This window comes from Scleropages formosus, chromosome 1 (genome assembly GCF_900964775.1).
Source record: "Scleropages formosus chromosome 1, fSclFor1.1, whole genome shotgun sequence".
Classification (NCBI taxonomy): Eukaryota; Metazoa; Chordata; class Actinopteri; order Osteoglossiformes; family Osteoglossidae; genus Scleropages; species Scleropages formosus.
In genome coordinates, this window is record NC_041806.1 from 1,522,980 (window position 1) to 1,544,893 (window position 21,914).

General features: G+C 48.7%; 2 protein-coding genes across 10 annotated transcripts in view; both read left to right on the top strand.

The window, feature by feature from the left end:
* Positions 1-21,914, top strand: part of LOC114909086 (zinc finger protein 11-like) — a 334,553-nt gene that overhangs the window by 83,111 nt on the left and 229,528 nt on the right. The window contains exon 4 of the mRNA XM_029251968.1: positions 3,304-3,314. Within this exon, the coding sequence (XP_029107801.1) occupies positions 3,304-3,314 (11 nt within the window). The remainder of the gene's footprint in view (positions 1-3,303; positions 3,315-21,914) is intronic.
* Positions 12,996-21,914, top strand: part of b3gntl1 (UDP-GlcNAc:betaGal beta-1,3-N-acetylglucosaminyltransferase-like 1) — a 43,433-nt gene continuing 34,514 nt past the window's right edge. For 4 of the 9 annotated variants that reach the window (XR_001965951.1, XM_018747972.2, XM_018747973.2 and 1 more), the window contains exons 1-5: positions 12,996-13,183; positions 13,511-13,618; positions 15,090-15,206; positions 16,949-17,048; positions 19,988-20,052. Coding sequence is in view for 8 of the 9 variants with exons in the window: in XM_018747972.2 (XP_018603488.2) it covers positions 13,181-13,183; positions 13,511-13,618; positions 15,090-15,206; positions 16,949-17,048; positions 19,988-20,052 (393 nt within the window). In the remaining variant the exon portion in view is untranslated. Of the gene's footprint in view, positions 13,184-13,510; positions 13,754-13,945; positions 13,971-14,362; positions 15,207-16,948; positions 17,049-19,987; positions 20,053-21,914 lie in introns of those variants that run through there. The other 5 variants (XM_018747980.2, XM_018747978.2, XM_018747981.2 and 2 more) reach the window with 5 other exon arrangements.

Consider the following 21,914-nt stretch of genomic DNA (forward strand, 5'->3'; position numbering starts at 1 on the left):
AGTGCTGGACCGTGCTGGTCCGTGCTGGGTCAGGGTTCCTTTACCCTATGAGGGAGGCCATGGACAGAGGTGCAGCGTGCAAGAGCTGAGTGGCCTCTCAGCCCTCAGCAGGATATGGTTAAAGGCCACAGCACCGGTGCCAGAGCACAGTGACGAGTGCAAAAGGGACCAATAGGGGGCAGTACAGGGCCACGGTTGTAACCGGACCTCAAGCTGTGGTTCACACTGCTGAAATGTCAATTCCCGACACTGTAATTTGGCTGCAGAACGATCCAGAACGGCTCTGCATATTACAACTATCCATGGCACAAAGAGAATGATTGAAGATGAGCCCCTCTCCAGGGAGTCCCGCAGGCTCGTTTTCAGTGCGTGCTTCTTGTGCTTTTTATTTACTGTTGTTGATCCTTCAGTTTCACACTGAGGCTGACATTTACACAGCCGTTCAGGGGAAGTAGCTCCCAGAGCACTACAGTAGGAAGTGGGGTTGGAACCCTGCTAAACACTGCATCCCTTAACTAGACCGGCCCTCTGCTGATCAGCGTTTGTGCTCACAGGTTATGTCCCAGCCACCCCGTTGCCATGGCAATGCTGAGCATCTTCAGGTGTGTGGACACTGCCAGAACCTGAGAGAGGAAGAAAGGAAGTAAGGAAGGAGGAGAGACACCAGTGATTCCCATCGCAGGGCGAAACGTAAAGCCAGCTGGCAGATCGATCGCTTCACCGCGTTCTTTACTCATGTGTTCATGAAATACTGCACAGTTAAATTGACGACTCAGTGTCGTTTTGAAGTGCCTTACCCGAAATTTATTTGATTTGGAACGAACCGACAAATGGAAATGAGGTTCAGTACTGCTTTGGTTCCAACAAATGTTCAGAAAGAATGAATAAAACCCAGCAATAATAATTAAAAAATTACGACTCTGTTAATTCTGTTATTTCATGAAGAATCAGTTCACTTAACTTTTGTCCGTATTAGTTTAGTCGTGCTTTATTAAAAATGCACTATAATGTCTTTGGGAGATGTATGTTATATATGATGGTTTATCATTTGTTTATTCTGTTCTATATGGTAGCGTATACTCTATTGCATATAATAAAGACACTGAAAATAGTAAACAACAACAACATCAATAATAATAATAATAATAATAATAATAATAATAATAATAATAATAATAGGGGATGCAGTGGCGCAGTGGGTTGGACTGGGTCCTGCTTTCTGGTGGGTTTGGGGTTCAAATCCCGCTTGGGGTGCCTTGCTGGCGTCCCGTCCTGGGTGTGTCTCCTCCCCCTCCAACCTTATGCCCTGTGTTGCCGGGTTAGGCTCCGGTTCCCCCCAACCCCGTATAGGACAATCGGTTCTGAAAATGTGTGCGTGTGTGTGTGTAATAATAATAATAAGGTGGCTTTTTCCCAGATGCAGGAAGTGTTAGCGGTTTGCACAGACCACCAGCCTGATGACCGCCTCGAAACGTACGCATTGACGGTTCTTCACAGCAATGGAGCCTCCAAACCTCCCCCCCAACTAACCCCCACACACATGGGCAGCTCATCCCACTCGGAACGCGCTCTCCCCGAATTGTGGTCACCTGGTTATTTTTAAGCGCAGATTTGAGCATACAAATGAAGAAAAACACAGATAATTAGTTTTAATAGACGTGCCCAGATGGGGAAAGCCGAGCTGCTCTGGCTGTCGGCCCGCGAGCGCATTTCTCAGCAGGCCGGCCGTCGGGCCTCTCCCTGCCCTGCGCCTGGAGGTGGAGTAAACATTCAGGGGGGGGGTTGTGCTCACCTCACGGAGGAGGCCTTCAGGAGGGCTTCCTAGAGAAGGTTGTCTCCGCGGCTCTGGTTCAGCGAGCTTGGCTTCGCGATGGCGGTGACCTCGCTCGCTCGTGCATTTCGGCAGCTGACATCACGAGTCTTGGCATGTTTAATATTTCTCGAGTTAGAATTCGAGTAGTCGTGCCCTGATCCTGTTAATTGACACTGTTTGTTTGTTTGTCTACGGTGTCGAGTTGCACAGAAACGCTCCCTGTGGTACAGAGGATGAAATCATGCACGTCACCTGAGCGTAAATTCGAAAGTGGAGGCTTTGCTTTCTTCCCTTAGCTAAATCTAGATGAGCGAAAGTAATGTTTTAATTGCCGGACTCATATTGAAAAAGATACTGTGAATGTTCCCTTTGGTTGCTATGGCGATGGGGAACGGAGCGAGGGCCAAACCCCAAAGCAAACGGTGGCTTCGCAGAGCGGCTCTTCCGTGCAAAACCACATCCCTGGACGGAGCTGCGGTCGAGGGGCTCGGCGGCTGCGGCTCCGCAACCTTCCGCGACGAGCCCAGGTGGGAAAGCGTCATTTGTTTCCCGCACAATATCAATTTGCACACGTCCATCAATGGGGGGACAGGCCCTCTGGGGTCACCTGAGGCGGCGTCTCTGCACTTCTGTCCAGTCGCAGGTTTGCCAGGGTGGCGGATCACAGCACTTTCCTTTCAACAGCACGAGGCCCATAATGTTTTGTTTGCAGAGGAGACACATCTATCCCAGCAGAGGCCTTAATTATCCTGCGAAACAACGAGCGAGTTATATTTCATAAGGGCATCTGGCCGATAAGGCGTTCGGCCCCCATCTCTTGTAGGGAGCTGGAGTCGCTCCGACTGCGGTTGTTTTGTAGGTTATACATGCCCATAACGGGCCAGCTGCAATACACACACACACACACACACACACACACACACACAAGAACATATGAAACATGCCGCTTACTGTAAACACAAAATCAAATGAATTGTCAGAAAGGTGGAAAAAATAGAAATGAACTGACGTTAACTATTGATTGCAATGAATAAATGTTTCATATGAAGTATTTAAGAAGCTTTGATGGATACACTGCACTTAATAATGCTTGTATAAGTACATTCATTATCCATATCCACATCCATATCGACGTCCATATCCATAAGATCAGTAGGTGGGGTGAAGGGTAGAGTCCTCATCTTGCAAATGAAAGGCCCTGCGTTTGAATCCCTGCCTCTGTGGTTGTACCATAAGGAAGAACTAACTCTTTAAATGGGTAAATTGCTGTAAATTGCTGTAAATGGCTTAGTGCACAAACCAAATACTGTATTGCACAATTAAGGCATCAACTAAATAACATGTAACCGTCCATATGCATTATGCTTTTGCACGCCCCCTGTGGATGTAAACTGCCACTTTCATACCCAACCCGGAGTGAACTGGGGTGAAATTCCTCAATGCCCCATGCGCACCCCCCTCCTCCACCCTCCAAACACACACACACACAGATGTTTATTTAGTTGTCAATCCAGGAGCTTCACAGCAGCTCTGTTTATTTGAATAAACTTGAAAATGCAACATACCCCAGTAACAGGGCTGCAGTTCGCAGTCTGGCTGCACCGGGAGTTTGTGCCTCTGCTTCGATTCATGAACCGTTTCCCACAGTTTCGAGGAACGGCTACAGGTTGAGCGTGAGCACTCTGCTTCTTCATGGTGCACTGGTGTACAGAGGGTGTGATCGGGTGAGAGGGTGTGACACGAACACCTCTGCACCTGAGCTCTGCAGTGGCCAAGTGACAGATCGAGCTCGTGTTCATTTATTTTTCTATATTTGGGTCTTTATTATTTTATTTAACAGCCGGCATGATTATTACTATGATGGTTATTGCACCTTTGGATTTCGTCAATAGTTAGGGTGATTACCATGGTTTTGCAGATCATACTGGGGTTGGAAACACCACACGACGGAAGTGTAAAGAGTGGAATTTTTTGTAGCCCTGTCGAGACACCGAACTGTTTTTGTGGTTTTTCTTTTTCTGCTGAAAGAAAATTCTTACTTTGAAATCAGCTGTTTCCCAAATTATTTCTAGAGTGTTTGTCAGCCAGGGGGTGCGGTGGCGCAGTGGGTTGGACCACAGTCCTGCTGTCCGGTGGGTCTGGGGTTCGAGTCCCGCTTGGGGTACCTTGCGACGGACTGGCGTCCCGTCCTGGGTGTGTCCCCTTCCCCCTCGGGCCTTACGCCCTGTGTTGCCGGGTAGGCTCCGGTTCCCCGTGACCCCGTACGGGACAAGCGGTTCTGAAAATGTGTGTGTGTGTGTGTGTTTGTCAGCCTGGCTCTATACTACGCGTGTGTTTCTTTCAATAAGTCAGAGGTCCAGTTCTGCTCTGAGCGCAGCTGAGCTGTCGACCGGGTCCAGCTGTTCTGCCAATTTTTAATCAGTTCCCCATGCAGAAAGATGACGGTTTTCGCATCGATTTTTTGTTTTTTTTGTTTTTTTTTAAATGCAAAAGTGGATTTTTTGTGGTTCACCCAAATGTGAGATCAGTGTTTGAATAAATTCATTTTAAGAAGTTTCCATTTATCCTTTTCATCTAGAAATTCTTTTTTTTTTTTTTTTACAGATTTTGCTGCATTCCTTGACCCAGTTGCCCCACAAGTAGCTCTAGGAAACAGCTCAACAACAGCAGCAGCTTATGGGTCTTTTGCGGTACTTAGACCAGGGGAAGCGCCTCCTTCGCTCGCGTTCCCAGCACCGCGTGAGGAAACACGTTTCTCCTTGTCTGTGTCATCAGCTGATATTTCTGCATGTTTAGGTAACAAAGTGACATTTTTTATAGCTTGGAACCAAATGATAATTTTCCTCTTTAAAAATATGGGACTTTAGCACCTCTCAACAAGAATTCGGTGCGAGAACGTGATGTCTGGGCTCTACGGTCATAAACGAGGGCCCGGCTCTATACGGCAGCTCATATCGAGCAGCAGCGGCGATTATTTCCGTAATTGCCGCACATCTGCGGTAATTTCCACAAAACAGCTGAGCAACTTCAGACGCAAGCTGTTTACCTTGTGGGGAAGTTCGTCCTTCCAGAAACACACTCATATTCGCAAACACACACGTCCAGACACACACGCTTGCCAAATCGCACACGTACACACTCGTGTTGGAAGTCACGGAAGCGCATATCTAAGTAATTCCAGATGTTCCCACAGTGCCGCCGTGTCTTTTCCGGCGAGAGTCAGAACTCCAACCCGGTTCGACGTGTTAGGGAGTCCAGTGTGGCCCCAGACCCTCCGGGAAATAAAAAACATCAAAGGAACTGAAAGCGGCAATAAATAAGACGAGCTGCGAGCGCACGTTTACGGCTTTACGAGGGAGCCCGCGATGGCCGTCGTCCAGCATGGAAGCCATTAATGATTAGCAGGGAGAGGAAGTGCGTACGCCGGCATGGCGAGATCGCGCGCTAATAGAGTCAAGGCTCCTGTTAACCCCAGTGAGTAAACGCCCGCAGGAACGTGACCCCGGTCGCAGCAGCGTGCGCTGGTCTTGGAGAAGCTCTTTGTAGCGAAACACATGGCAGGATTGTGCTGATTAGTGCGCCGTGTGTGTGTGCGTGCGTATGCTGCAGAATAGGAAACTTCCCCCATAAACCCAACTGCCGTAAAAATGCTCTGGACTAACTGACAGCTTGATTATGGCGAATTCTCCGCGTTACAAGACCATCGGCTCCGCAGCACCGACAGGAACTGGTAACTCACTAAACCCCAGCAGGAGCGCTGTGGTCCCCCCCTCTGCCCGCCACTCTGCTCCCTCTCGCAAGGGTCCAAAATCAACAGTCTCTTGGGTCCAGTTTTGTCCTCTGTGCGACTGAATGAGCTCCTCTGTCCCTCAGCGCTGCTGAATCACTTTCAGTCTCAAAATCCCATCTCTTTCAGAGGCACTTCTGATCTCCCGAGAGCTACATGATCTTCAGCATCATTATCTGTGGAAAGAAACGCTTTGTACTCCCTATCAATTCTGCTCGGAGCTACTTGTGCAATGCAAACCTGCACAAGAGTGGTTCTGGACACAGTGACTGCACTGGACACGTCTGTGTCTGAAGCTCTTTGTCTGTCGCCTTTTCGTTTACTCACACACCGCTTTGGAGAAAAGCGCCTGCTACACCAACTCATGTAAATGTACTGTGAGCAAAAAACGTTTCGGTTTAGCCGGCGATGGGAACGCAGCTGGTCTGTGCAATACTGTCTCTCCCTCTTTCTTACTCCCTCCCTCATTATTTATTCCATCCTTCGTTATTTTCTCTTATTCTCCAGCACTGTCAATGCATCTTCCTACTTGTTGTATGTATGCAAGTATGTGTATATGTGTGTATACGTATGTTGTGTGTTTTTTTCGTCTGCTCTACGCTATGAGCCACTGGGAACCAAAGCCAAATTCCTTTTGTGTGTGTATTTGTCCTCTGTGTGACTGAATGAGCTCCTCTGTCCCTCAGAGCTGCTGAATCCCTTGGCCAAATAAACTGGATTCTGATTCTGATTCTAAGAAACCGCACGGTGCGCCGGTCATACGTCACCGTCGCCGGGCCGACAAATGGGGGCCACGGACTTGTCCCGACAACTGTAGGGGAGCGCTAAGGGAAAAGGGAGCGCCCTTCGGGAGCTTCAGGAGCTTCAGGAGCTTCTAGAGCACAGGGGAGACGACAGCACCAGACGAAGCGCACGCGGCTCTCCGTGGGACTCCAGCTTTCGGGAGTCACACATGGCCCGAGCGCCGAGGGAACGAGAACCAGCTCTGCTGGCGCGCAGCCCTCCGTCCGACTATTTACAGTCGCTCTGCTCATCAGATGTGGTGAAGGAGCTGCAGCGGCGATCAGAAGGGAAGCTGGAGCCGTACGGATGAGTAGCACATCATCTCCCTGAACGCGTCAACAGAACAAGTGTGGAGAGGAGCGCTGGGTAGAAGGGCGCATGACACTGCGCCGCGTGACACCGCGTGATGGTTCGAGAGCTGTCCGTTACGCCAACGAGAACCCTCAGAGATTTCACTCACGCAGCTCACACTCATGATGATCTGCCCAGAACTTTCTAACATCCTCTCAGGCCACTGAATGTCTCTCTGAACAATGATCATGTGATTTTAGCTTCCCTCAGGTTGCAGAAAGATGCCGTGACACAAATGAGAGCCCATGGGGTTACGGGGCTTACAGTTATTTTCATTCAAAGAGGCTGAGACACCGAGGGCCTGACACACGTCCCATGATGCCTTGCACCGGCACACGCCCCACAAAGAGGAAAGGTCGCCCCAGGCCCGAACTGGCAGCTTCTCTGAATTTACCAGAAGTTTCCATTTTTGGCAGGTGAACGAAAAGCCAATGAGAGAAGTGTGGACCTGCACTCGCACTCTGAAACACACTCGCAGTACCAGAGCAGTCAAGGAAACGCTTTCAGTCGGTTTGTCACTGTCACACGGAACACAGGGAGCCGGGACGGCTGAACCCAAGTGCAGCGTGGTTCGTCAGAAGTTGAGGGAAGAGGCAAGTTCTCAAAACCGGGGACAGGCGAAGGGTCGGTCGATCGGCGAACAGGACAGGAACGAGGATCCGTGGACGTGGTCGGAGAACGAAACAAGGAGTCAAAAAACCGGAGATCGTGAACAGAGCAAGAGTGTGTGTAGTAACACGAGGAAGGGCGGTTGTCCCAAACGAGATTCCGCAACGGTATGGGAGCCGAAGAGGGTCTTTATAGGGTGAGCGATTACTCATGAGCTAGTGCGGAGCAGGTGTTGTGGGCGTGGACGTGACAGTCACTTGTACGCCGCTGAACACATGTCCAGGAGGCCTCCGGCTTTTCGTACAAAGCCTGTCTGCGGTAGTGTGTGCTGTGTGTTTCAATCAATTATTTATTCGTAATGTCGTCCAACGTCCAACTGACTGCTCTGTGTTTCTGTTTAGGTCACAGAATGAACCTCCAGCCTGCTGTGACCCCCCAGGGAGCTACATGTGAGGTGTGTGTTTGTGTGGGTGTGTGTGCTGGGCAGATGTTCCTGACATTGTGCTGGAAAGGAACGCAAAGAAGGTGCATGACTGGAACAGAAATTATTACGTCTGATTTAAAGGGCAACAAGTTGGAAACTGGACTTGAGATTCAAATTCAAATTGAAATTATTTTATTCAGTTTAGCTAATTTCTGGCTCTGATAGAACAACTTTCAATAAAATATTGGCTTACAGTCTGTCAGTGTTTACAGCGATTGGGGAAAAGTGACTAAGCGTGATCCCGACCCTGACTGAACTCCTCAGCTGAGATGTTCTTGGCCTGATTTCCTTGTGTCCCACAGGGGCGTAACATTCCACACCGAAGCCCCTAGCCGAATGTGATCGGATGCTCAGACGCTGTCTGTGAACTTTCCACACGACACTCACACACATTCAGATTCAGAGGCTGCACAAAACCTGGAAAAATCTCACAGTTATGCTGGGCATAACCAATTGGCTGGCAGCTGTGAGTTCAGACGGGAGGTTTCGGAGGGGGAGAGGAGAACCTGGGGGCTTGAAGGAAATGCACAGGGTTCATCCGACCTCTGGAAATGGACTGGCTGTACCAGGATCTTCGTCACTATCATTAAATGCTGTTAATTTTTACTGCTTTAGAGGTGGGCACTGCATGTAGAGTAATGATGAAGCTGTTACTGAGTTCAAGTCCTGGGAGGAATCCATCAATTTTTTTGGGATTGGCTTTGGACCACTGTGACCCCCGAAATGGAGAAGCATTTCCTTAATCTGGATGGATTGATGGATGGATCTTTAAAGGGGCAGCAGGTAGTTCAGCACTTGTAGATGTCACCTTCCAACTGAAGGACTTGGGTCTAAATTCCACCTGCTGCTGTAGTTCCCTTCAGTGCGGTACTTACCCTGAAACATCCAATAATTTTGTACAGGACCTGTCAGTTTTGGGTCCGGCACAGGCAGTTTTCCGTGCAGCACATACTGGACTCGAACAGCAATTCCTCCTCTGCACAAAAGCAAATCATTCACTGTTGAACAAACAACATCAGCAAGTAATGAATGTCATTTCTCCTGGAGTACGGTACATGAGGGGCAAACAGTGTAAACTGCAACTGTGTCCTTCATCTGGCAGCCTGTTGCAAGACATCTACATGCAGGCAAACAATTTGGTCCTGTTACAGTGGACAAGGAGGACATTCAGCTCCTTGTTGTACACCATAATTGTGGAGAAATTCACAGCAAATTAAATGTCATTTCCAGCTCCGTTACGCAAGTCACCTAGGAGAAAGAGTCAGGTAAATAAGAGCAAAAATGCTCCTGAGGCTTCATGTTACTCAACATGACTCATTGATGTAACCCTTGTTGTGCTTCAGGCTCTATCGTGACACCAGGAGGACGTCGAGGCTGTGATGCTGCTGTCACAAGCCCTGTACAGGATGTGAGTCTCCCAGAAAAAAAGAAAGCCAGTTGAGAGCACATGCGGTACAATAATACCCCCCAGCACATCCATTCAGACCGAGGACGTTTCCGGATCCTCGCTCCAGTCTGCGGTCACGTCTAGCTCACATCAAAGTGCGTCTGAAGAAGTGTGACTAATCCAGACTTCCTCCTCCGAGCCCAAGATCACGTCGGCTTGCGTGGGGTGTTGTTTCCTAGTTTACCCCACTGAAGGATCCTTCCTGCCCAGCTTCAGAGACCCGCAGAAGGAGCTCGGTCAACACCGGCCGCACACGCCATCGAGATCAAGGATGAATCAATGGCCACATCTGGGCAGCTGCTGCCTTTGATGTCAGGAACCACACTCTGAGCTGCAGGCTTGGACCACACAGCCAGGAGAGGACGAGTCGAAAACGCAGGCCACGGCAAAGGGGATCACCCAAACACACATCTCTACGCCTATCACAGCCTTCTCTGCGCCGTTTTCGCATGTGAAGAGGGTATCTCCGCTCTCTGTTGACCCTTCGGTGCTCCTGCGGCAAAACACACTCACTCCATACAAGGCTGCCCTGTGCAATGACATACTGTTACAACGGCGTGTGAAAATATACCTTTTTCACACAACAGGCTTATTATTCGCTACAACAGCATTTTTGCCCATAAAACGGTTGTCTTCCTTAAACAAGTTTTGTATTCTGTGCGGCTTGTATCAGACATTTTGGGACAGAGATACACACTGGGTGTCTCTGATTGTTCTTGTCAATCTGGCTATTTTCTGGTTAAATGTAGCCCTGTGGCGGCATGGTGGCACAACGAGAAGCGCTGCTGTCTCACAGAGCCTGGGTGGTGTGATAGGACATGGATTTGATCCCCGCTTAGTCTATATGGAGTTTGCATGTTCTCCCTGTGTCGTGTGGGTTTCCTCTGGGTGCTCTGGTTTTCGCCCACAGTCCAAAGACATGCTGTACAGCTTCACCCATAGTGTGTGAGTGACAGAGAGAGTGTGTTCCACTGCTGTATGGATGAGTGACCCAGTGTTAGCTGTGTATCTAGCAGTGTAAGTCACCTTGGTGAAAAAGGTGTGTGGGCTGGTAACACTACATAGAGTTCACTGGAAGTCGCTTTCGGAGAAAAGCATCTGCTAAATAAATAAATGTAAATGTGGTGTATTAACAAGAACTGATAGAACCCAAGCAGGATTTGAATGGTGGTGCTCGGACTCCTCTCTTTTAACATAGGCCACGGACAAAGACAAACACTCCTTCAAGCATCTTCGCTACACTGCACACAGCTACAGTGTATACTTCCTGTTTGCTAACACTGAGCCAGTGTCATTCAGTCTCAGCTACCAGTTATGGAAAATCTAATATTAGAACCGAAATAGCAGACTCAGTAATATGACTATTTTTATTTAATATACAGTAGCTCATGCTTTTCTTCAAAGTAACTAACTGATTTATCCATTTATACAACAAGGTAATTTTTACAGTGTCAGGTAGGGGTAAGTGCCTTAATTTCTATATATAATATGTATGTTAAAATACTCTGTCTTTCTTGGATAGACTCGACTGTGGCCACTCTTCATTGAGCAAGAAGTTATTGATGCTGCATGAATCCATGAGAGTGTTACATATGAAGAAAGGCTAGAAAAACAGTATTTTGTTACAAATATTAAATACTGTGGGGTTTGAAAAAATGCAAACAATACAGTGATGCATATAGTAATGAAATAAATGTAGAAAATCTTAATGTTCAATCTTAAAAGAAACTTATTCACCAATCAGGTTTAAAACAGGAAGAAATGAAGAGGTGTAAGACAAAGCACGGCGTGTATCTGTCTAGTTCCGTCGTAAACGCGGTACACAATTAGGAAAAACGCTGCGATAAGGTACTGCTCTAACCCAAACATGAGCCAAGTGCTGGGACAAAGGGGTAAAGAGCAACAGACAAACAAGGTTAAAGTGTTCTGGAACAGACATAAACAAGGTGTCGTTCGAGGCCAAACACGGAACAAATGAAGAGTACGGGGAATATGAAGATACAGATGCTACATGGTTTATTTGCCAGGCGCAGACAGACTTCACCGCAGAGAAATTTTCCACAGAGACGGTTTCAGTTTTCCACAGTAGTCATGACTTCACTCGTGTGTTTTATTCTAATAAGAATCGGGGGAATTGTGGCGTTTCTGCTGACCCCCTCGCTGTATTTTGTGCCGTGTAACTTTGGCCGATGTGTCCCCACGTTTTGTTCGGTGTGTTCCCAGAGCCCAGCGTCCCGGGCCCTTCCTTCACAGCCCTGTCCACAGCGCCGCTGAGGCGAGATGTTACTTTGCCATTACTATAAGGCCGGGTTCTTAATATTTCTAAGCTGACTGTTCATGTGATTCAAACAACATTCCCATGATGGACACATGGCCTTGGGTACAGATCTGCACCGTGGTGTTCCAGCTGGTGTTCCGTTTCTGTCAGATGTGTCTTGTATTTTGGAGCCGTACCGGGGGGGGGGGACACCAGTCAGATCCCAGGAATGGTGACCTGTTTTTGCTCACAGGGACGCGAGGCCCTTAGCAAAGCTCCTTGAGCTCCGTTGGACTGCCTGCGCAGAGCAGTGGCCCGGATGGGCGAAGGCTGAATCCTGCAGAGCGCAGCCTAGGTTTGAACAGTGCTACACGTGGGAGGGAAAGGAAAGGAAAGAAAAGAAAAGAAAAGAAGAAACTTGGAGAAACCTCACTCCCTGAATCACCTTCTAAACCCTTCGGGCAGCTCTGATGAACGGAGGCCGCTAACAATCCCCTGGCTGCACACATTCACAGGCCTCGTAGGGTTTGCACATGGAGATTTACACCGTTTCTCCTCTGGCATTTGGTTACAGCTCAAACTTTCCGTCAACGGGCGTCCCGTCATTTCGCATTCAGTACATCTGTCCTCACATAGAGGAAACGCCGCAAACCGGCTGCTGACAGAAATGTGGCTGAAGGTTGGTACGAGGCCTGACCTTCCTCTCTGTGTACCTCGCATATTTTTGGACAGCCGTGGTGGTGTAATTCACTGGAGATGTGACAAAGGTACAGGTTTACTGTGGTGAGACAGGCTCAGCGCTTCTGCCTTTCATTAAAATTGCTGAAGCGCTTTGCTAAGAACAGAAATGAAGAAACACCCAGCTGTGAAACTGAAGAAACTGCTAGGCGTGAAAATTCCTTCAAGATAATGAAATACATTTTTTGGACAAACGAAGCTTCGTGAGAAATTCATAGAACCTGACCGTCGTGTTCTTTATTTTTGCAGATTAACGCAGCGCACTTACATTCCTTTACACTCATTCCTTTAGGAGATGCTTTTCTTTATATATTATCACGATATATATTGTGGCAGAACACCGTTTGACGACTTATTTTACTTGACGACCTCGTCACATAGATTAAACACTTCGATTCGAAGTTCATCAGGTGCTCAAAATCAGACGTTTCACTTCACTGTAGGTAAACAACTGACATGGAATATTAAGTGATTTAAAAACGTTGAAATTATTAAATATATTTGAAACACCTCAACTTTTGAAATAGTCTTTAGGGAGAACACACTCAAAAGTATCGACTAATCTTTTACGTTCAATTTTCTTCATAAACTTCAAACGAGTGCTGAAAGCGGACTTGAGGAGTGACGTCACTGCGGCCTGACTGACATCTGTCCTGACCAATGGAAAACGGGACTGTGTTTCACGGTAACCAATAGGAGTGCCGGACACAGAAGCGGAAGTGGAGCTCCCTGTGTGTTCAGGTAGCGCATGGTAGCGCTGACAGAGCCTGTACTGTACATGGGGTAAAAATTACCACAAGCGGAGCCCATGGAAGCAGTCGTAGGTTTTAAGTTGCAGTAACAGCCTCCGAGCTGACTGTGTGCAGTGGTTCCCAGAGAGCTCTTTAACAACAAGTGTTGTAAAGTGTTAGATGGTAAGTTAGCTGTGCGGCTAAACATGATGATGATGATGATGTCATGACAGATGAGCCACAACAAGAAGACTGTCAGACACACACATGATTCCACGGGCTCGTATGTGCGAACTCGTGAAACTCGTGTTTTGTGAAACTGTTTTATGAGCCGTTACAGCGAAGAGTGAAGAGATGAACTGAGTTTGTTGGATGAATGTGTTTGTGTGTGTGTGTGTGTGTGTGTGTGTGTGTGTGTGAGAGAGAGAGAGAGAGAGAGAGAGAGAGAGACACACAGAAAGAGAGACAGAGAGAGACTGTATTGTGCATTTTCCGTGTGTGTGCGCTCAGGTGGACGCAGGCGGCCGTCCCCAGGACTCAGTGGACATGCTCTCCAGCGCCTCCCCCCCCGCCCAGCACGAGGAAGAGCCCTGTCGGCCCGGCCGCTCGCTGGACGTGGTGGGTCCCGGAACTTAGCGCGAGGACGATGGTGGTCGGCGAACGCAGCGATGTGTCTCCTGGGACAGGAGAAACTGTCCGCATCGGACGTGTCCTCAGGCTTCGCCGTGCTGCAGGCTCACGAACGGCCCTCGGGTGACAGACGCCTGTCCTGGAAGACGGGACTTGCCGGGACCGTAGATCAGGATCGGAACTGACAATAGAAAGCGATAAAAAATAAGTCAGCAGGGGGCATAGCGTTAAAAGCTATTGGCTCATACGTGGAAGGTCCCAGGTTCGAATCCCACCTCCTGCTGTAGGACCTTTGCTCAAGGAGCATAGGACTTAGAGCGATGTACATGGGTGAATCGCTGTAAGTAGCTTGTCCATGGTGTGCTGGGGGCAAGTGTGTGTGAGACAGTGGACGTTTCTTCAAGAAATTGTTTAATTTTATTTACTGGGGACAGGGGGCGCGGTGGGTTGGACCGTGTCCTGCTCTCCGGTGGGTCTGGGGTTCGAGTCCCGCTTGGGGTGCCTTGCGATGGACTGGCGTCCTGTCCTGGGTGTGTCCCCCCCCCCCCCCCCCGGCCTTACGCCCTATGTTGCTGGGTAGGCTCCGATTCCCCACGACCCTGTATGGGACAGGCGGTTCAGAAAATGTGTGTGTGTGTGTGTGTACTGGGGACAGCAGGTGGCGCAGTGGTTACTACCATTGCCTTGTAACTAAAGCACTTTTTTTGTGTTTTTTTTTTTTTTTTTTAACACTCCTCTGGCTTCTAAGGGAAAAGGTGAACGGAAAAGTGAGAAGTATAGTAATCGAATGAATGTGGTAAATATTGGTGTACACGTCGTCCTCGATTCGAGACGCCGCTTCGTTCTGACGACGCACCCGTGTGTCGAATTGCTGCAGGTGGGAAATCCCCCGATACTGTGGTACAAGAAGCGCAAGGATTTAGAAACATTTACCAATTGGTTTCATGTAATGGCCTTGGCTGTATTTAGTTGAGAATTTCACATGCTATTCATGTGAAAATAATAATGATATGGAGTACAGTAGTAGTGTAAATACTTTGTCATATTTTCATGCTGCACCATGAATTCCACTTAAATCTACATCTGAGCAGCTGCACACCTACACTTTGATCTTAGTCAAAAGGCCGAGAAGCAGCAGCACAACACTCACCATTTTACTCGCTCTCCTTTCTAAACGAACGGTAAGTGGAAGGGGGTTGCAGATAAAAAAGCAAACGCTGTGCTACTAGGCACCCAGACGGTGAGCGTGATGTGAGTGGTGAGACGCTGTGCATTGTGGGAGTGCTGAGAGAGCGCGTCACCAGCAGGACTCAGAAGTAACGTGGTAAGGTTAGCAGGTGAGCTGCTGTAAGTCCGGGCGTTCATAAGTCACGCGTGATGTAAGTGCAGGACCGCCAGGATATGAAGGTGCGACTGCTGTATCTGTATGTAACTCTCTCCCCCCCCCACCCTGTGCCAGTCCATCATCCTGCCTGTGTACAACGCCTCCCACTGGCTGGATGAGTGTCTGCAGGCCGTGCTGCATCAGGACTTCCAGGGTACAATGGAGCTCTCCGTGTTCGACGACGCCAGCAAGGTGCGGCACTCCGTTGGGGGGTGGGGGAGGTGAGGAGGGGTCTTGCCCGTTGGGGGCACTCCAGGTTACCAGCTCAGCCCAGCACAGGAGGGAGAACTCGATGGTCTCTGGGAATTATACACTCAGTGACCAGAGAAACATCCACACCATAGCGATTAGATCTATAGCCTTGCGCTTGGAGGTCCTGGGTTCGAATCCCGCCTCCTGCTGTAGGACCCTTCATCACAGTACTTACCCTCAGTTGATACAGTAAAAACCACCCAGCTGTATCAATGGGTAAATCAGTATAAGCAGCTTAGTAGGCAAACCTATACAATATAGAAACCTTTGCCATGGAGGAAAGTGTCAGACATTAATTTTAATGAATAAATAATAATAATGATGGTGACAAACGGGAAGTGGCTTTATGAATAAAAGAAGTCATTGGGAATAGCATGTGAGGAGGTTGTCAGCGGGTGCCTTTAAAAGTAAGCGATGCAGGGAACCCAGATGGACCATGATGCACTGCTGCCTCCGGGCCATCTTACCCATGTCTGAATGGGCTAAAGAGGACACGCTGGGGGAGTACCGGGATTTTACCGAGGTGTGGCTTTGGTGCTCCGCCAGTGCTAACAGCAACACTGATGGTGGCCCTGCATTACACACTGGCTCTGAGAAAGTGGACTGTTTTCATTTTTGCCCAAGCGTGACGACGCAGAAAGCATGCGGTAGAGACCCCCACCCCCACCGGTGCCCCCCGGCGGGCTCCCTGACACATACACACCGCTAATGATGTTTGGAGGCATGCGGCAGAGCCACAACCCCCGCACCCGTAATGACAGCCTGTTGAGTAACAAGGCTGCACTCCTGCTGCTTGACCCCGACCCAGCAGTGGTAATTACACAGTAAGGGGGCGGCGGGGGGGTTAGGGTTCGACACACAGCGATGGGCTCTGGTCCCTAGATGGGACATTACCCCAGTTCCTGTCATAGCTCCCCCAGGTGGGAAGTGTCAGATGGTGGCTCGTCGAGACGAGGGGGGCTGGAAGTCCTGGGCTGCTGGGGTAGTGACCCCCCTGCAAACCCTGGACAGACAGCAGGGACAGCTGAGGGACTGATACACACTGGAGGCCCTGAGGCTGTGTGTGTGTGGGTGCGCGTGTTGAAACCCAGACGTTTGCACTTATAAGGAAAGATGTGTTGGACACTAGTCACACACACTGAAGACAGAGAACTGCAGCAAAGTGGCTGGGTCACCATACTGTACCACGTTCTTTTGAAGGATATACAATAAATAAACACCATACAAACAGAGCAGTGCCCTGCAGTGGTGTGTGTGTGTGTGTGTGTGTGGATGTATGTATACAGGCTCATTTGTAGGATGTATGAGAACAGAGGTGTAGCTGGTGACACTTTAACAAATACATTAATTTAGCCTGTACACTGCTTTACCAGTGTGTATTTTAATTACGTTTCATTTATATTTATTTGTTTAGTTGATGCTTTTCTCCAAAGCAGCTAGTGGTGATTTACCCTATTTATACACTGGTGTAACTTCAGTGGAGCAATTCAAGGGTTCTACAGCATCAGGTGGGATTTGAACCGAGGTCCTTTGGTTTTCTAACCACTGCTACCTTTTAGGGTAAGAGTGTGTGTAGGTGGTGTACTTTTTAGGGGTGTTAAACGTCTTCGGGGAAAAGCTCTTTCTCTGCCTTGTATGAATAAGTGTGCGTGTGTGTGTTTGTGTGTGTGCGCACCCCCCAGGATGACTCGCGGGCGGTCATCTCCCGGTGGTCCACGCAGCTGGAGAGACGAGGCATCTCCACAGTGATCTCGGGTCACGACTCCGCCCAGCCCGGAGGAGGTCAGTGTGTTCGAAACCCTCGACCCTCTGCAAACTGCCAGGCGTTGAGAACGTTGTGCGCGAGCGTGTGTGTTTGGTGCGTGTCGCTCCGCATCGTTTGAAAGGGCGTGACCCCTGACTCGGTGCGACGGGACAGTCATTTCGAGATTTTTAGACTTGCTTTGCCAAGGGGGGGCATAAAGCATCGTGAGACCCCCCCCTTCCCCCCAGGGACATCCTACGCCTGGCTGAGGTGGCGTGCAGGAAGAGCGAGGGAAAGCGCTGCTTCTCTGCTCGCCCACATCTGTTTTTGGTGCTGGCGTCGGTTTCGAACCCATCTCACGTCAGGGTTTCTGTACGTTCTCTGGAAATTGTGATGTGTGATGCAGCAACTTAAAAAGTTCCTTCTGTTCCTCCTTCCAGCTGCACAAGGGGGCAGAGCTCTGCTCTGTGGGGAGTCTGTTTCGTGGAAAAGTGTCGGCCATGGGGTTCTCACCTCGTGGCCTTTAAAAAATAAATAAATAAATGAATAAAATACAAATAGGCCAGTCCCTCTCCTGGCCCCTAATAGAGTTAAACTGTACGGTATAATATAATAATGTACTGGAATTAAAGTGGGCGCCGGGTCGGGGCTGGGTTCCTAACCCCGGGTTGTGCTGCCGTGCTCTGGAGAAACTCCTCCTAGAGGTGGTGGGGCACCCATGTTGCCCAGTTTCCTTACTGCCCAGCAGTGACTCACCTCCGTGTGGGAAATGTCACTGATAACTGTGTTTTACCCTGAATTCCGTGAACACAAATGCATGCAGTGTGTGTCCTCTTTGGACAATTGAGGAACTGCAGGCCCACACCCAGAGCAGCTCCACCTGGGATTTCCACATCGTTTCTTTTACACGGACTCTCAGCTGCAGAACGCACAACCGACCGGTGGTGTGTTCATAACTTGTTTTGTTTGTAACTCAAAGTAACAAAAAATATAGGTTAATAATACAGATATCCCCAGATTTAATAATTTCTCAAATACTGCTATATCCAAGATTTTTACAGTAATAAATAAAAAAAAGATTCTTTGCACGGCTTTTTATTTTAATATCTTTATTTGAGCTACATTAAAATGGAAAGTACTTTAATATGTCTGAAAATAAAAGTTTCCACAAAGCCCTACTGTATGCCGATTGCTGACTGATTTATTCCATAACCCCGTTTGACGTACTTCATCTCGTTATCGATCAGAGACACTCAGGAACGCGACTGAAGCTGTAAACACAGTAGTGCTGAGTTGAATGGAGGCGGTTCCACGGATCTGTTTTTTCGCACCATCTGTTGGCTTGGAGGGTAAATGCAAGTCATCTTTACTATAAAGTGAAGTTAGGAAATAGGTAGAGAAGGAAATGCAGTTAAAATAAAATAGTGAACTGGGAAATGTTTGTATCTTTGAACACTCATAATTTGACTGTAAGATGAGGAACCTGTGTGTATTTTTCTGTGTCCTCGATGGTGTTCTAGGACCCAGCAGTGGGTTACTGTGCTTGGAATGTGTGTTCCCATACTGTAAGATGACTGAGTAATGGGAACTGGAGGACTTTCCCTCTCAGCAAACACACTTCTGCAGAGTCAGAGTTTATCCTCTGTATCCCCCAGTGATCTGAACAATCCCTGGTCTGTTTAACAGCCCCCCCCCCCGCCAAGGTCCAGCCTGGTGCCGGGACAAAATCACCCCCCACGCTACACGGAGTCCGAGTGAAGGCTCATTCATTCGTGTTTTTCTTTTCCATCGTTTATCATCCTGGGTGCAGCGTTTTGTTCACAGTTTGTGTCGTGTCCCATCCCTCTCCCCCTTCTGTAATGCCATTTTAATTAATCGTCCTGTTGCTGTATGTTTTTCGCTGGCGTCCTTTAAAAGAGAACAGGAGCTTCGTCAAGCTGAGGTGGTGGAAGGGCCAACGTGGGGAGCTTGCTACAGTACTCGCAGGGAGACGGAACGAAAATGACCTTAAGTCCATGGAGCTTGCAATTTGTTCTTGGTCGCCATGGCAATAGGCTACGCTCACAATGGAGCCCTTTGGAATACATTTAAAAAAATGGCCCTCATTCATTGACTGTTTCAGTGAAATATTAGAGCAGATTTGCTTGGTCTCTCCAGAGCATGCTTCATTATGGGAACCCTGGGGGAGATTAAACGGTGGCCATGGCAATCGTGCTTCACATACGGATTATGGAGGAGCACTGCTTTTTTAAAAAAAACTAAAGATGAAAGCTTTTTGTTCATACTTGGGGTGCTGACACCTCTAGATTCCAGCGTACCTCAGCAGAATGTGGAACTTCTTGGAGACAATGCTTCAGTCAAAAAGTCCCCCAAGTCTTATCAGAAGCCCAAAGGTGTACCTCTCGGCTCTGTACTCGGCACTGTTCCCCCCGCAGTTGGGGCTAAATTGTCCACCTTGATCTGGCGCACGTAGGTTGGAATGGGATTCCATTAATAAAAACAGACATGAAAAATTTAGCTGTATTGACTCCTGGTCCTCATCCCATCACATCTTGCAGTCTAGAGTGGATGTCTTGGTTGTTTTCGATGAGACCACAGTGATTCAGCCCAGTCCATGTTCAGCCCAGCACCCTGTGTAATTTCTGGCTAATTTATTAATTTTCAAGTGATGTGTTCACGCTTGATTAATCTGCATATGTCTTAATGTGATGGAGAACACGTTCACATTTACTTATTTAGCTGAATTAATATGCTACTTACCTACAGTTATTTGCCCCTTTGTACAGCTGGCTCCTTTGTACTGTAGCAGTTCAGGGAAAGTGGCTTGATCAAGGGTTCTTGAGCAGGAGATGGGATTGGAACCTGCGACCTCCAAGTGCAAAGGCAGCAGTTGTAACAGTACACAGCCTGCTGTCCTTGAGTTCACGTGTTTTATAAGGCTCTGTGTGTGAGAAGTGTCTTCTGTCTTCCATGCCAGTGGGCTACTCCAAGAACCGGGCCGTGGCTCAGAGCAGTGGACGGTACCTGTGCTTCCAGGACGCGGTGAGCAAACTCTTTTCCTTCTCTGTCCGTGTTTGTCTGAGGCCTTGTGTTTGCATGGCCAGGTGTTCATCTTGGAGAACTGGCTACTTTTTTGGTAAACCTGTCAAAGACCAGTGAGAAATAAACTGACCTACAGAGCATGTGCTCATTTTCCTTGAACATTTGTCTCTTACTGCGCTTGTCTGTGTAGGAAGTTCCCTCCGTAAATATGTGGTAGATTCAAGTGACTAACTTGTTCCTCTCAGACGGTCAACTTCTGAACCGTTGGACACCCGCATGTTAGACAGTTCTTCTGGACCACCCCAATAAACACTGACCTTTTGTCCTTGTACTGGTGTGCTGACTCTCTCTCTGTTGCTGTGACCCAGTTCTGTTCAGTTGTCACTTAAAAATAATATTTTTACCCTCAGCTTGGTACCTGACACAATAGCTGAGGGGGAAGCACCGGTGAACCGAGGTGTCGCACTAAGTTTGCTCTTGGTACGGGTCACCTCCTCCGAAGGGGGGCTCTCCTTGGGACCCGTCATTGACCCTTTGGTTGTGCTGTTTTTTGGAATGTGCAAAATGAATTATAGATTATTACGGAAGACTGGTGGCAGTTGGCTAAGGATCAGTGAATGAGATGCTGGATTGGAGGCGCGCACCCACCTGAGGGCTGACCTTGGACTGCCTCGGCCAGGTGGCTCCCTACCCATTTGAGGTGTTTGTCATGAGCCATCAAGGGGCGCTTGACAAATGAGCCGAGGGACGCAGTACCGAAAGGCTGCGTTTCGGTGCAGGTCTCGGTCCTACTCCAGTTTTCTCGGGCGTCGGTAACCCAACCTCCACGCTCACTGCTCCAGAATGCATGCATAATTCTCTGGCCCATTATCCAGGAGAACAGACTGGGGGAGCGGGTCTGGTCGTGCTCACAGCTGCGCTGGAGCACAGGGGGCCGAAAGTCACGCCATGGTCCTTGTCAGGACTAATTGAAAGGGAATGGCGTTCTGAATGGGCGTTATTGAACGCAGATGGTCGCGGATAGCTCCGAATGGCGTGCTGTGAACAGCGCAATGTGTTTGAGGGCTTTCGCTGAACCTGACATCGAGGTCGGCGTGGGAGAAGATGTGCGGTACGGTTGCTTGCCAGCTGCTGTAGCGTGCTTTCCGCTCATGGATCTCTGTTTCCTGTTACTCTGGCCTATGATTCTCTAATCTAATGGTCGGGGATGACGAAGCAGCCAGAGAATCTGTCTTAAAGAATTGAATTGTGGATCTTCAATTGAGTATTTTGACTTTGAATCTCTTCCTCGGTGCCTCAAGTTTCTGTCACGAGCGTTGAACCACATGTGGGAACTATGCAGCGGTTCTGGCATTTTAACGTATAACATCTACACAGGTTTCCGCATCTCTTGCTCATCTGTTGAGGGGCACTGCACTTGTCCCAGAGTCCTCTGAACAGGCTCAAGTGTTGTCGCAACACAAGTTCTAATATATTTCCTTCATCTTTGACTGTGACCGTGCGTACCGCTTGCATGAGAACCTCATCGTGAGTTGCGCTTTCTCGCGGACAAGAGGGCTGCTCTCGGTGCCCAAGGCCAGCTGTTGCTCCCTTGTTGAGAAGGAGTTTACTTACAATCACGCTCTTAAAATGTGCAACCTCCCCAAGGTTGGCAAGGAGGCCTAAACACACGTGGGAGGCTTGCTGAAATGGTGAGAAGGACGCAAATTACTTGCAGGCTTCTGGTGCTGCACGCCATGGGCTGTGCTGATCCTCATGCCGCTATTTCCTCGAGGCAGGGTGTGGCTGTGGTAAACACTGTAATTCTCCACCTGGCACTGTAAATGCTAGTAAATGGTCAGAGGTGTCCACCTCATCAGAAA